Below are 16369 nucleotides of genomic sequence, written 5' to 3'. Positions count from 1 at the left end.
TTTCTGAGGATCTTATGACTGTTAGGCACAGGGACAGGTGCTCAGGTGCTTAAGCATGTCCACCAGGGGCACATGTCAACTGAGTGTGTCTTCTATGGCCACTGCTCTGCGACCCAGGTGGGCTGGCACCAAACATTCCTCAGTGAGCACCTTGACAGCAGCCCTACTTAGGGGTTTCCGAGATAGAACTAAATCTCTGGGCAAGGAGAGGGGGCAGAGGAACACACTGGCATTACCTTGCCTGTTCCTCTTACCATCCCAACCAAATCTTTTTTGGGGTGGGCATCTGAGGGAAGACTCATCTGGATATAAGCCAGCCACCTGCCATGGGGCCTGGACCAGCAGCTGCCACACCACAAATGGCTAGCAAAACAAGGGCTGGCCTGTGCACAGGTTTCATGAGGCAGCACTGCTCCAGGCTGCCTGGGAGCCCTATCGGGCTCTGGGCCTGGAGGCCAGGGTAGCGACAGGAGCGAATAAAACCATTTGTTCATACTTCATGTATTTTTTAGAGATCATCCATTATCAGTATAAAATATTAAAATATACATTGCTAGAACTTTAAGTCTACAAAAAGTTTTTTGGGGCAGTGGAAGTTAATTCACTAGTTCACTAATTCAGATAGTTTTAAGTGTCTAGCATGTTTCAGGCTCTGTGACACTCTAGGAAGATGCAACAGTGAGCAGGACACAGCTCCAGCCTGCGGACTTCACAAAGTCTTACAGACAGGCAGATGGGGGAGGCGATGTGGTCAGCTATTAAATTAAAACTCTACAGGGGCAGGGGAATACGGTTCTATTACTGACACACACACACACACACATATATATACGTGCATATGCACACACACACACACACATATATATACACACACACGGGGTGGGCAAAAGAAAGTGCATTGTACCACTGTGACTCTCTTCTGAGTTAGTAAAGCTCTTATAATCATCATAACCTGCATGTCATTTTCCACACAAAGAGTGGTAAACCCCCTTTTGCCCACCCCTGCATGTATATAATATTTACAGTAGAAATCAGGAAAATATTTAGAGTCCTTAAAGGAAAGAAAAACAGGCTGTACCCCTATCAGCTAGCAGACCCTCTTATGGCATAAGCACACACACAGATGCAGAGGTATTCACCCCGTGTGAAGCCCACCACCGCCGCCTCTGCGATAACTTTCACTGTAGTTACACCTTGTTTATTAGGCATCATCTAGGAATACATTATTCCACATAAATGAGTTTTCCCAGAAATTAATCTTCGTTTTAAAAAAATTCTAATAATTTATTTTTAGACAAAGGGGAAGGTCAGGAGAAAGAGAGGGAGAGAAACATTGATGTGGGAGAGATACACCCATTGGTTGCCTCTCACGTACCCCCCACTGGGGACCTGGCCTGCAGCCCAGGCAGGTGCCCTGACTGGGCATGAACCAGTGACCTTTCAGTTCGTAGGCCGGCGCTCAACCCACTGAGCCACACCAGCCAGAGCTAAACTTCTTTTAAACAACAATATTCCCTTTACTTCTGTCATTTGTTCATGGAAATTTTTCTAAAATATTTTCAAATTCTTTGAAATCTTCAACAGAGGCATAAAGCACAACTTGACCTGTCCTTAGTGACCTGCCCCGTGCTGTGACACAGAGCACAGCTCCGTGTCCCCATCTCCTCTTTCTGCCACCTGTCAAGTCTCCCTGAAGTCTGTAATTTTGCTTCTAACCAGCCTCGAGTTCAGCGGGTACTAATCTGCTCTGAGGCTGGGAGCAAACTGAGAGTTAAGAACTGCGGGCCGAGAAAGTTCAGCAGGCTCCGAGGATGCATACGGAGCTCTGCCTGGAGCTTAAGGACAAGGCTGGGACACAGGGACAGTTGTTCGACACGCTTGAACGCCTTTTCTCCACTCGTTTCTGCTTTGGGAGTTTGTTTCTGAAGCTAAGGCTCTTATCAGTTATTAGTGATATATGTATATTTCATGATAATTCTCAGTTCTATACATTTATTGTAAAATATTATTTTTTCCATTTCCTTTTCTTGTTCACATTCTTTTCCAATAGTGGAAAAGTGATTCATTTCTTATGGTAGCATTATATTAAGAAAAAAACCCCAGAAACAACTTAAGTGTCCAATAATGGTAAACTAAGTTATTAAATACTGACTTGATGGAAACTGGTATAATAAAAAGCACATGATAAAATAGGGAACTGTTTACTAAGCAATATTATATAAACTTCACCACCAAAAAAACTGTACTCTATAATTATAACCATATAAATTAATCAGAATTCACTGGATAAAAATTAGACAAGAACGTATAAAATGAAAATATCTGTTATGTGGAGAGATTATGGGTTCACTGAAAATGTTGTGTGATGCTCTATAAAGCTATGATTATGATATATTTAAAAGATCAAGGGAAGTTACAGTCAGTTTTTGTTATGATTAAATAAGACATTTGCCAGTCTCAAAGCTAATAGGAATAGAAAGAAGATGGTTCTATTTGGGCCATCTCAGGAAGATGAGAATGGGGGATGGTTCTCTAAACAAGCAAAATGATACACTTTAATTCACTAGCAGCCTGGAAGTATTTTGGGCTAGTAATGACACATTAAAACGATCTTTTCTCATTCTGGTTACCTCTGCTTTCTTCACTGGCTGCAGAAGGGGAGTTTACCAGAATTTAGATGGCTTCCAATCCAGAAGTGACTTCTCTGGTCTCCCTACTCCAGGCAAGAGCCTGGATTCCCGTGCACCCCTCAGCTGTATATAACCCAGGCTATTCAAGTGGGAATCCACCAAAAGTCCTTGCAGGAATACTCACTCCGGCTTTCAGTTCTTGCCAGTTTACTGGGATATGTTTTGGTTGTTGGCACATATGGCTCTGGAGGTGGCAACTCAGAAATCGGATGGAAGTAGAATCTGCTTTCCCACTCATCTGAGGGAGAGACAAACAGTACCTTCAGTAATCGACAATCTACTAGGAACAGATGGAATGAAAGGCATATCATGAAATAGAACGGAAGAGATCACTTCTAGTTTTATGCCTAGAAGTTTAGGAGAAAGCGGGAAGTGCAGAGGTGTCACTGAGATTGCACATCAATCCCATCTACTGGTCTTCCAATCAAACCCAGCCAGTCCCTCTCAGGAGCTGGGGGCTCAGGCATGGGACACCTTCCTTAATCATTTCTCCCACCAGTGGAAGGAACCCCCCGGGGCCCTCTGATATGGAAGCAGAGGTAAGCTGCTTAATATCTGCAGGCTGTTGTGCCTCTTCCCTACAGCAAACTGTTTAGAAAGGTAGATAATAAGGTAAGCTATAAAAATGTTTCTTTTTAGAATTCTGGCATCTCTAGAAAGTTAACCAAAATGAGACTCAAACAAGGAACAGAGAAACAAAATCTGCCGTTTTGAAAAGTGGAGACGGGGGCATTACTATTTTTAATTTGAAATCACGGTGAGCCCTAAAATGGTTATACCAGTGATTTTCAACTGGTATGCTGCAAGAATTTTTAAAATGTGCAATACCTGACTATTTAATCAGGGGCACTGACCTTTTTTCCCTTAGGTTGTCAAATAAAAAATAACACAACAATAGCCATCTAGTGTGAATGAATCAAAATTAAACCTAATTTTTTTATCAGATCGGCCCAAAGTATACGTGTTTTGGTGTGCTGCAGAATTTTAACAATTAGTTGATTTGTGCCACGATATGAAAAAGGTTGAAAGTCACTGGGTTAGACAGTCGGAGCAGAGCAGCGTGATAACGATAGGGGTCTTGCAAAGAAGAAATGTAAACACACTAACAAACACAAACAAATTTCTCACTCAGCTGCTGCTCGATAGCTTGTGTGTTTCCAAGAAGCTGGGACCACACCTCACCTTCACATGAAGAGTCTTGGAAGCCGTTTCTAATTGATGCTGATGGTGGAGGTGGAGGAGGGGCCCCAGCACCAGGCCTTTCTGGAGGAAGGGGAGGCCGAGGCGCACCCCTCGGACTGTCCACACCTCCTCTGGATGGCAACTGCGGGGTGGCAGGCAGGGCCCGAGATGTGCTGCCATTTCTGTTTATCGGAGGAGGTGGTGGGAGAGGGCCTAGAGCAACAGAAAAGACAATTAAGGGCAATACCTTACCATGGCCATCACCAACATGCAATTATTGAGTGCCTGGTGGATACATGCCCTTCTACTAGAGAAGGTGGAGAAATCATGGAGACTTCCTAGGAGATTCAGACAAGGAGTAGACACATGCAAACTCAGAAATGCTCATATGTATACACAGATGTGAAATGGGTGCATGTTGGAGCTGAATGGCTCTGTTGGCTTTGAGTTAGTATTGAGATTGGAGATGTTACAGTTAAATTGAGAACAGGTGATAATCTGTTCATACTGACAACCTATTACATACTTAAAACACATTTTCATATCCTTTTAAACAGCTGTTGGACTAATTACTATGGCATACTTATTAAATGTTGTTTCATAAAAGAATCTTTAAAAGTAGTTATTAAGTTATTTTAGAACTTCAGAGGAATTAAGTTCTTTAAATTCACAGCATTATTGCCAGTTCTGCAGGCATGTTTCTGTGAAGCACACAATCTGTTTCCAGGCAGAAGTGGGGTCAGGAAACTGTTAATCATCCCGAGAACAGCAGAAGTTCCTTCTTGGCTCTTCCTCTTTTGGGAGGCAGACTAACACAGGGAGTGACAATAGCTCATCAAGGTGCACGGTTACAAATGCCGACGCAGGATCCCGGCCCTGAGTGGGCCGCTTACCCTGTGGAGCTCGGCTTCCTATCTACAGAGAGCACCGAAGAGTCACCTTTCCCACTGCACTAGTGCCAGGAATATTTAGTCAAAGGCAAATAAAAAGGGTTACATAAGTATTTGAAACCACTTCTTAAAAAAATGCAGTAGTATGGTATAATCAGAAATTTTTAAGTTCCTAGAAAATAATTCAAAGTAAATTCTTTTTGATAATACACAGGGACCTATCTTGCTTTCTCCATTCTCCAAATGCAGAGGCTATTTGGGTCACGAGTAAATTTAAAAAAAAAAAAAAGAAAGGAAGAAAGAGGAACTTAAGCATTTTTTCATGGAAACCAAAATGGACTTAGTAATTATTCCTGATCTTCGGCAGTGTACTCCACTTGCCAGAGGCTGCCATTTTATGTAACACAATGTCTTGAACTGCTATGACTATAACCTCTTGTTAACTGCAGATTCAGAATCCAATCAGAGGACCTTAAAGGAATGACTTGCCCATCACAGATAGCCGGGCCTGGAAGTCTTGGCTCAGACACTTGGTGGGGTTTCCTTATTGTCCTATCTGCTTGTCACGGCTGGAGTCCCAGTCAGGAGTAGATTTATTATGGAGAGGAGTGTCTCTCACTGGTACTCCCACCACATAACTGTCACCCAATGTCAATGAGACCTCCACTGTTATTGGGCCTGGTACTACACAACTCGATCAACTTGATCTTTCTCTCTTTAAATGACTGTTCATGTTCCTTCTTCTCCAACCTTCCAGCCCCCTGCTCCAAACCTGGGCAAGCATAATAGAACACATTTCTATTTCCCACTGGCAGCCTAATAATAAAAGTGGTCATTGATGTTGGGAAATAAGACAATCACTACACATCCTCACCTCATTTGATTTTTACAACAGCTCTGAGAGGTGTGGAGACAGCAGAAGCCCCAGGGTGTTGGAAAGTTAAAAAGACCAAGTCAGGAAGCTAATGAGAGGAAGAACCAGGATTTGACTACAAATCTGTCAAATTTGAAAGCCTATTCTCCCAACAATGAAGCTGAGCCATCTTTCAAAATCCAGGTGGCCCTAGGTGACCTGTCATGTGTTCCTTGTGGGGATGTAAATTGGTAGGAATTTTCTAGAGGCCAATTTGGCAGTACCTATAAATCCATGGTTTACTGTGCATAATCATTACCTAGAAATTCCATTTCTAGGCATTCATCTGGAGGAAATACATAGAGATGTGCATAAATATTTGACTATAAGAATGTATTCCTGCATTATCAGCAATAGCAAAGATCTGGAGATGTCTTATATGACCAAGTGAGGAATTAAGGAACCAAGGTATTTTGGAGGAGTTAATAATATGCAGTCATTAAAAGTCAGGTTGTGTCATATCAGAAAATGTTAAGAAGATATTGTTAAATAGGAATCAAATTGCCAACCAATATTTGTAGTGTGATACTAATTTTGTAAACATATATATATATATATATATATACACACACACATACATATATATATGTGTGTGTACATTTTTAAAAGCCTGAAAGAATATACAAAGATGTTATCAATGATCATTTCTGGATGGTTCTGGTGGCAGGATTATAGATGATATTTTTTCTTCCTACTTTTCTGTACTTCCTTATTCTATAATAAACAGTTATGACATATAATGAAAGGACTAAATGTTATAATTATGTCACTGTCTACCCTATTTTAAGGCAGATTTATTAATCTGTTGACTCACCTATTTGGTAGAGCCACGCAAACAGCTCCACGGCCACTCTAGGGGAAAATCCATAGCTTTTGTACAGAAAGGAAACACTGCATCTCATTTGTCTGACTGCTCGTTCTTGCTAACTCACTGAAGAACACTCGATGAGACGGTGCACGTCTAGGGACGGGACTGAAGGGCTTAGTGACTTTCTGCACTTGTGGCCCACTCTCCATGGCAGGACCGCTTGAGGGAGTGCTTCTCAAACGTTTCTGCACATTACAGTCACTGGGACATTACAATCCCGCTGTCCCGATGTCCCATCTAAAATCCAGAACAACGAAACCAGAAACCCTGGGGAAGGGCCCATTGTAGTTTTTAAAGCACCCCAGTGATTCCAGTATGAGGTCAAGTTTGAGGACTACTGGTTTAAAGAATGGTATCTGTTAGGTTTCTGAGGTCACAGGGTCAAAGGTCAGTTAACTTCACCAGGAGAAAAAAAAATACCCCATTTCCAAACATCTTGTATGCATAAGGTTAAAATTTAAAAGTAGTTTAGTTTCTCTGACTCCATCAATAATTTATTATAATAAAGTACAAACCCTGGGGAACCTGCACATTTCATTTCATATTTTGAAAGTAATTATTCCCTCATCCAGGTTTCTCAGCCCTGGGCAGGGGCCACAGAGGTGCCTCAGCAGGTCCTCCGATGCAGGAGACAGCGCGCAGAGTTCCAGTTTACACTCGCGAGCGTTTCTGTGAGGCGAAGGCCTGCACCTTTATCTGGTTCTCCGAGGGGCCTGTGTGTCACAGATGTCCACAAACAGCAAAGGGGGGCTAACACTGTCTTTAATAAGCAGGGAAGAGCCTGAAAGCTGGACAGGTGAGACAGCAGTGCAGGAGGGGCTCATTAGCTCTGAAATAACTGCCCTTCTTATTGAAATAATGGGGCCCTCGTATAGGAGATGGGAATTAGTTCTCTAATCGAGACATCTAAAATCACTTTAGGGGGCGGAATTGTAAACTGGTGAGATGGATGATGAAAATTCTAGCCTCTTCTCTTAACTAGTTTGTGATCACTGAACTTTATCGGTTACTCGGTCTCATCTCTGAATCACAGACGTTTTACATGAGGTCAGGATGAAATCACACAGTGGTAGGTGTCGCGTAACAGATGAAAGCAGTTTGAGGGGTCCCTTAAGCTTCCTGGTGGACTCTGTGTATGACCATTAGTGACACGTGTGCAGGCGGGGTTTCAGGGAGACAACCCCGCCCATGTCTTGCCATACCTGATCTGCCCGGTGGGTCCCTCACTGGAGGAGGGGGCCTCTCACTGGGCGGGGGAGGAAGAGGGCCCGAACGTCCAGGTGAAGGTAAGGGAGGTGCAGACGAGGAGAGGGACAAATTCCGCTGCGGGAGCCTTGGGATCTCGTCACTGCCACTGGAACCTGGAGGCAGGTGGGGAGGGCCAGGCCTGCTGGGGGGCGGCGGCGGTGGGGCCTGTGACAAGGAGGAAGGCCGCGGAGTGGAAGGCACTGGGGGCTTGCTGTTCTGGGGGGGCGGAGGTGGGCCGGCTTCCCTGTGGATGGAGGGCCTGTTGCCCATCGGGGGAGGGGGTGGTGGGGGCTTGTCATCCAAGGCCCTGCCCGGGGTAGGTGGCAGGGGAGGCCTGTTGGCGGATGAGGCTGAGGGGCTCTGACGGATGGAGCCTCCTCCAAAAGCAGCACCTCGGTTTCCTGGGAAAGGAGGGGGAGTTGGCCCGGGGCCAGGCTGCCTGGGGGCACCAGGCACTGGTGGGGACCCCCGGTTGTGCAGACTTGATTGAATGGGTCTTGGCGTGTTAGGTACTGGAGGGGGCACGCTATCAGGCTTCGAGCCCATGTCGGGCCTCGGGGGAGGCATTCGGTTCCTCTGGGGCTCGGGCGGTCCGCTTCGCTGGCCTGGAGAAGGCACAGGGAACCTCCCTGGGCCACTTGGGGGCGAGAAGGGTTTGGTAGATGTGGCTCTTCCTCCCGGTGGCAAAACCGGGGGTCGGCTTCCTCCAGAATCTGAAGAACAGGGGGGAAAATTCAGTTAAAAAATTAGGAATCTTAAAGAAACCAGTTTAGAATACCTTTCCAGCTACTGCAAGTCCTTTCCTAGATGCTATAAATACAGGCAAGTATTATTTATTTAAATCAGGTTTTGTGCGGTCTTTCCTGGAGGAAGAGGACTAGATCACCATCCCTTGCCCCAGTACCTCTTAGGCCTAAAAAACTAACAGCCATTTAAGGTGAAGAGATTAGTTGTCCCAGTATAAATCTTCATATAGGAGGGGTTACCTAGTCTCTTCGAAGAGAAATTCTCAAAAGAAGGTGCAAAAGTATAATGGGAGAGTAATGACTGCAATAAGAAGGAACTAAGAAACAGAAAAAAAAACTGTCAAAATTTAATTAAGAGTCAGTGCCAGTGGATGGGATTGACCCCCAAAGCAAACAACACTCTAGGCAGCGGACCAGCAGGTGCAAAGGCCCTGACGTGGAATGAGCTTCAGAGGAAAAGCCAGACTCCGGGGCCTGTGAGCCAGGGGCAGGCAAGCACAGGAATCCTGGCAGCGGAGCCCAGGTGGCCATCCCTCAGCGGCCACCTGTGGGGCCTGCCCACAAAGAGCCTTGCAGGCCAGAGGAGTTCAGATTTATCCAAGGCACACTGACAGACACTTGGATAGTTTTATACATTGGAGTAATGTGAATGCCAGAAATTTTTTTTTGACTTGAGTACTAGAAAAAAGATATATTGTCCTCGGCTGTGTGGTATATTTCATGACCCCAACTTGTAATAAGTTATATTTTCCAAGTTCAGATTAAAACTGCAGTTACATTACATGGATAGGCTCTATTACACGAGTAGTACACAATGAACACATGTACTTCTGGTATACCATTTTATGCGCCAATTTGAATTCCATCTTCATTTTATTATTTTACTCCCAGTTGTCTTTTGCCTTGATTTCTTCACTTTTTGTTAAAGTACTAAATGCATGCATTTGTCAGTACCTCAAATCCTTTGGGTGGATTTTAAATAAATGACTTAAAATTTAAATGCAGGTCTAGCAAGATAGAATCTCTCATATTATTGAGTCTCTTTCTAGATTTTGACCATCCAATGCTAAAACAGTCAGCTAACCCTGAGGATTCAGTGCCTTTATCTTGGTATCGATGTGAGAATTTCATACTTTTCCCAGTGAACATCTTAAAAGATCACAGAATTAGAAATAAAATTCTTCTAACAATAACCATGAAAAAAAGAAAGTTCCATGGTACAATTTCACGAGCTTCTGCGATAGTCCGGAGCGCGCCTCATGCCCTCTGTGAGGTTTTATTTAGGCAGGACCAGGTCCAACTTTCCCCTCTGCCATCAGGCTCCCAGGCAGTCCGGCGGGACTCATTTCCTGGGCTCCCTGCAGAGAAGACTTAGGATCATGGGCCCTGATATGCTGGATGTCTGTCATAGAAAATACCTTTTTAGATTTAGCAAGATAGGTAATTCTATTCCACGTGACATGCTCCACAGTGTGTGTGAAAAGTGGCTCACAAGTGTGTACTACACTCGACAGCGTGGTCAGGCTACCTCACAAGGGAAGCTGGATTTGCCAGGTCACCAGGCAGAGTTTCCAGGGGTGGCAAGTTCCATTTGTTCCTTTCTTTCCTTCCCACTCCAGCTCACCCGTTAGAAAAGTACAAAAAGTACAAGTTACCCCAAGGACAATGGACAAATATATAACAGCCCAATGGAGCTGTCAGATACTGATTTAATTTTTAAAAGATGCTACATAGAGTCTCTCTTACAAAAATGTTAACAATTTTGAGCATTCTAAAATGTTTTACAGGGCACAGTGTCTAAGACAGGATGCCAAGCCTCCGAATCACTGCACCCTGATCTCCAGTAACTGAGAGAGAAGGAGACCCTCCTTACCATTGTCCCTGTTGGCTGTGGATCTCAGCTTCGGCATTCCAGCCTGGAACAGTCCTCCCAAACCGGGTGGCCCACCTCCTCCAAAGCCGCCGCCACCACCGCCACCACCACCGCCACCTCCTCCGCCATATCCGCCGCCTCCACCGAAGCCACCACCGCCACCACCACCAGATCCTTTAGGTTCTGCAGAGGAAGAAAACAGTCTTTACACAGGTTTGAACACTCTGAAAGAGCACTTCACCAGTTCTGGCCCAAGTAAAGAACCATGATGCAACCCGGACCCATGGGAGACAACTGGAATTTCATTAACAGGCAGGACAGTAAGGATTCACCCATCCTAACTGGAAAGGAGGGGACTCTTTCCTCTCCAGGGCAGCTGTTGGCCCAGTGGTGGGAACAGGGAGTACAGGTGGTGACCTGCTGCCACACCCCCACTCGGCCGCCTGCCGTGTGAGTTAGTACCAGTTCGCTGAATGTAAGGATCTTCAAAGAAAGTCTCAAGGGAGAAGATGTGGTAAAAGGTGAGAAGAAAGAAAATAGTAACAATTAAAAAAATAAAATATCTCATAATTTTACTCCTTGGAAATAACCACTCTTTTAGTGTGTTTTTTCCTTGCCAGTGTCTTTTCATTTTCATATATTTTTTCTTAAAATTAAGACTAAAATTCACTGGATAGTTTCTAGCCTGCTTTTTTTCATTTAACACTTTACTGTTAGTATTTCCCATGCCATTAAATATTCTTTAAAAACACGAGTTTAAAGGACTGCATAGTGTTTTAGAACATGAATGTATTGTAATTTATTTAACCATCTACTTATTTGATGGTCTTTTAGGCTGATTTTAACTTTTTAATATCATTAAGCCCAATGGTAGGCTTTCACATTTTAAAATTTTTTTGCAATTTGACAGTACAAAGATTTTGTTTTATTTTGCATTTATTTCAAAAATATTGTGAAAGCTTTTGAAATGGGCAAAGAAAGGAAGAACAAAGATAAAGATGATTAATTCTAGCATTCTGTATTATTTCCCATTGCCTTTGAGCTATTTTACCGCTCTGTAAATTTTAGAAAAATGATAATAATACAAATAGTATTTGTCACAGAAATGCAAATTGGTTGTGTTCAGTGGAATGCAACTGATACGGACCCATTTAGTGCTTATTTGTAAATTCGCTCCAGCACTTAGCTGCCTGCCTGTGCATGTGTGGTACTTTGAATTCTATTTGGAACTGAAAACATCATGCTGATAACATCATTTTTCATTAATTAATAAGCAAAATAAAATCTTTGATATATGTGCATTTTATATCTGTATGAGAGCCATGATAATGCCCTCTTTAAAAAATTGTCTCATGTATGTGCATTTTCTGAGGTGAAGCACTGTTTGTAAAGTTCTGCCCCTGGGTCTTTGATGGGTGTTACCTGAGATCTACAGATTAATCTGGGAGACCTGACACTTTATAATAATCAGACTTTTTGGAAACATGGCTTACTTTCCATGTCTTCTGATCTACTAAGGAAAGCTCTGTAATTCGCTTGATACGGGTCACACAGGCCTTTTGTTAGGGTTACTTTGAACACATTTTTGTTTTTTAAAATTGTGAAAGGAATGTTTTTTCTACTAAATTTTATTATTGGTTATTATTATTGGCACCAGGAAATTTCATTTGCTATCTAATAAAACACTTTGCTATCTTTTTAACTTGAAATTTACAAAAAAAATCATCTTGAATTTTCTAGTAGACATATGATTTTCAAATAAAGGCTCTTTTTCCTCTTTTTAAATAGTTGTGTCTTATTTCTGTTTTATATAAGTTATAACTTCTGTAATAATGTAAATTATTAATGTTGCTAAAGGAAAACATTTTGATTTTAATGAGACTGCCTCTACTGTTTCTAAGTTATATGGTTTTCCTTATTTGCTATGAATTTATAGACTTTCTAACATTAAAAATGAGATAAACCCTGGTTGGTGAATTATTTTTTAATATACATATTGAATTAGATTTCTTAATTTTATTTTTTAGTTAGTACCCTCTCATCTATGATCCTAAGTGGTTCATCTATAGTAGGGTTTCTTACCCTTGGAGCAACCGATATTTGGGTCAGGTAAATCCTTCTTGTGGGTGGCTGTCTTGTTCTCTGTAGAATGTTGACAGCATCCCTGACCTCTACCCAATAATGTCAGTGGGAACGCACAGCTCACCACTTATGACAACTAAAAGAGCCTCCAGATGTCACTGCAGGCCCCCTGACACACTGATATATAAGCTTTCTTCCTGCTCCTGTGCTGCCGTCATCGCACTGTGACAATAGGATTATACAGGTAGTTTCTGGTCTCTTCCTGTGTTTGGGAATTCATACGGCTTTTGAATTACTGTTTCTTTTTTTTAAAGATTTTATTTATTTATTTTTAGAGAGGGAAGGGAGGGAGATAGAGAGAGAGAAACATCAATGTGCAGTTGTTGGGGGTCATGGCCTGCAACCCAGGCATGTACCCTGACTGGGAATCGAACCTGCGACACTTTGGTTCGCAGCCTGCGCTCAATCCACTGAGCTACGCCAGCCAGGGCTTGAATTAGCTATCTCGTATAACCTGAAAGAATTCACTGATAAAATCATCCAGCTCTAAGGTTTTAGGAGGGAAAGTAATACAATAAAGGTTACAGCTTTTTCCTTACTAATTGAGGCTTCATAAGGGAATATTGGTAAATTTATGCTTTTCTTAGAAAATTAAGATTTCAAAATCATTTTGCATATAACTTCATGGTAGCATCCTTAATTTAAAAAAATCTGCTTTAAATCTCTTAGTTTATCTGCTTCTTGAGTTCTAATTTTATTTGTGTTTTCTTTTTTCTGGATTAGATTTATCATGCCTTTGTTAGCTCTGTATCTTTTCTAGGTACAGAGCTTTGGGGATACTTATGGGAGCTCTGCTGATAGAAGAAATTTGGAATTTTTACTGATTTTAACTATTGTCAGTAATCATTCGTTAATGAATGATACATCTTGGAATGTTGCATTTCCATAGGACACCTTTAAATGGAACTGAACATTCAGAGCAATCCATGCACTATCAGACAGCATCCATGAGTGGATCTTTCAGTAGAGAAGCTAAAGCAGTTAAAGACCGCTAACTGGCACTGGTCACGAGTCATCAAACTGCAGGACAAGGCTGACTTTAAGTGTTATGTCATGCGTAACTGTGGTTGACATTTTCATAATGAGCCCAGGGAGGTTTCACCTGTGAATACAAAATTATAGATGGACTTTGTCACTGGCAAAGAGCTTGTGACAGCAGTCTCGGTGTCCCATTAATTGCATTGATAACAAGGGCATGCACTGGGTTGCATTTTGTGTTCACCACGCAAAGTGAGTAGTTGGAAGAAAGAAGAAATAACATTTATTCCCATTTAATGGGAGAAGTGGATCTTGAAGAATATGAGTTTCCACTAGTGGATTCAGGACTGGGCCCCAGACTGTCCAGTCTCCTTTACCACCTGGGGAACTCACACCTACCTCCCCGGAGCCTAGCTCCGGCTCATGTGGAGAGAACCGCCGGGCTCTGCCCCAGAGGCTGGCTACTAGCGGGGCTCCCTTGGCCCCATACCAGACATCATGACTTGGGAGTTGTTGGACCAAGGCTCCCTTTATATAAGTGACTGTGCTGGGATTCCCCTTGGGAGAGTCTTGTGACATGAATCAGGAGGATCAAGACAGTGATTATACATTAACCACATCAGTTTTGATCTAAAGGTAAAACTGTGTCAAGAGTCAAAGACCCCATAGTTCCTTTTTGAGGTGTGGTGTGTTCTCATTTGCACCACATTGCCCGCTGACAGAACAACATTCAAAGGCCTTTGTCTTGGTCTTCCTCTTTTCCAGCTACCCCCACACCAGTGTTCTCATCTAACTCTGATCCTTCCCCTCTTATTGGGCCCTTTTCCTAGAAATTCCTCCTAAGCCCCTCTTATCCTCTACTTGGCTATAATCTTACATCATTATTCACTTGTCTCTTTCTCATTGAGTCCAAAGGGGACCTGTGGTCCAGGACGAATTCTGGGGACATCTGGCTACAGTGGGAACATCTAGGGATGTGAGGAGAGTCTCGAGGCCTCATTACTCTCAGTAGATTCTAGTCACGTATAACTTTTCATTCTGTTTTAAATGTTAACGAGTAACCCTGTGTGGTGGGTAATTGTTTGTTAATACATGCCCTGCCTTGCTCCAGAGAGTGTCTCAGACTTATCGTGGGTAGATAAGTGAAGTCGTGATCTCAATTCCTCTTTCTCCAAGCTTCTAATAATCATGTCTTACACTTGAATTTCACTTTGCAGACAACAAAACACTTTACAAGCATTGTCTCATTTGATATTAACAATGAACTTGTGGGGACAGTAGAATAGTATTATCTCCATTTAATAAATGAGGACAATAGGCTTGGAGATGATAAATGATGGATGTGCCGGGACTTGAACCCACATCCTTTGATTCCAAGTCTAGGGCTCTTTCCCTATTTCATGCTGTTTTATGATCTGTGGTGCAAGGAGCAAAGAGTTAATTTCCAGAAAGCGTTTCAATCATTTAGAGAATCACTGCTGTGTGTGACTTAGACAAAGAATTATTATACTGGCTTGCTGCAGCATTAGAGGGAACCCAAGCCGAAGCCTTGGCCTACAATGAGTGAGACAGTCCCTTATTCTGCTAGCTTTGCAGCTGTTGTTGACTTAAAAAAAAAGGGTAGGGTGGATTGGTAGGCCATACACCATTCATCTCCATGGAAAATAACTTTTTTCACTTACTGTCCAATATCGGTGCACTTCTGTCATTGGTGACTGTCTTCTTTAGTTTCTTCCCTTTGTTGATGTCGGAGAGAAGAGCGTTTCTCCCAGCCTGCTCTGACTTATTCAAGGAAGGCTTTTCTGTATTGGCCTGAAAGGAAACCACGCAAACTCATATTCATCTCCTGAATGAAAATCACGCACTGCAAGACTCAGCGGGGACAGCTAGAGTACTGAAGCTAGTTATTCAGGTTGTTGGTGACAGGTTGTAAACTCTCCACAAGTTTTAGACCTGCTGTCATTCTTTTAAAGACCCGGACATTTGGGAATAGATTTGCGGAAGCAAACTGCATTTATTTTTAATGCAGGAAGAGTCGGTTCCCATTAAAAGTCTCTGAAGATTCAGACCATTGTCTGGCTGTAACCAGCAACGCCAGGGCTGGATGGCTAGAAACGAGAAGGGAATTTTAAGTCTGAGAAGATTCTGCAGGATACCACGAGGCCTCATTCTCCAAAAGTGTCCTGAAGAGCAGCTTCTCTTTCTTACCTTTTAGAACTAACCTGCTGCGAGGAGAAAATTCTCTCTAGCACACTGTATTATTTCTTTAATCCACCGTTTGAGAAAAATAATTCCCTCCGTTTACATTGCTAAAGTTTTTTTGTTTCTTTTTAATATACGGGACACTTGAGGTATAATTTGCAAATAGTAAAATCACCCTCTCAGTGTATACAGTCCTAGGAGTTTTGACAAACACAGACAACCATGCAGGCACCACCTCTAACACGTCCACCGCCCCAAACCCTGGCTCACGTCCCTTTGGCCTAAGGTGTTTCTTTGAAAGCTTAGCTCACAGAGATTGCAGAGCCAACAAAAATGCTGCTTTAAAATATTTGAGTGTTTTCTATGTTTTTGGAATTCCGGGGAAAGATCCCTACTATAAGATCCCTACTATGGAATTGGGTTCTTGTTTCTTCAGGATTATTGTAGGGAGTAGGGACATACACTCAAAAAGCCCAGCGAACGGACTTGGAAGCTGGCGTGGTCAGTCACACTTGGAAACTGGTTTGGCCTGGCCTGGTCCCAGGAGGAGTCCTCTGGCCAAGGACCTGGGAGCCCTTGCAGCCTGGCTCCAGCCCTTTAGAAAGGGTCTGATTTTGGAGGTGCCAATGAGGGTCAC

At 42.9% G+C, this 16369-nt stretch overlaps 1 protein-coding gene across 3 annotated transcripts in view; it reads right to left on the bottom strand.

Annotated features, from left to right (window-relative positions):
- The window catches only part of WIPF1 (WAS/WASL interacting protein family member 1), a 120857-nt gene that overhangs the window by 3924 nt on the left and 100564 nt on the right, over positions 1-16369 (bottom strand). For all 3 annotated transcript variants that reach the window (XM_028509837.2, XM_036023274.1, XM_036023273.1), the window contains exons 3-7: positions 15213-15342; positions 10411-10593; positions 7746-8504; positions 3873-4085; positions 2815-2928 (exon numbers count right to left, since the gene is read on the bottom strand). In XM_028509837.2, coding sequence (XP_028365638.1) covers positions 2815-2928; positions 3873-4085; positions 7746-8504; positions 10411-10593; positions 15213-15342 — 1399 coding nt within the window. The remainder of the gene's footprint in view (positions 1-2814; positions 2929-3872; positions 4086-7745; positions 8505-10410; positions 10594-15212; positions 15343-16369) is intronic.

The sequence above is a fragment of the Phyllostomus discolor genome, chromosome 4 (genome assembly GCF_004126475.2).
Source record: "Phyllostomus discolor isolate MPI-MPIP mPhyDis1 chromosome 4, mPhyDis1.pri.v3, whole genome shotgun sequence".
Classification (NCBI taxonomy): Eukaryota; Metazoa; Chordata; class Mammalia; order Chiroptera; family Phyllostomidae; genus Phyllostomus; species Phyllostomus discolor.
This window is presented reverse-complemented; position numbering and strand designations above follow the sequence as displayed.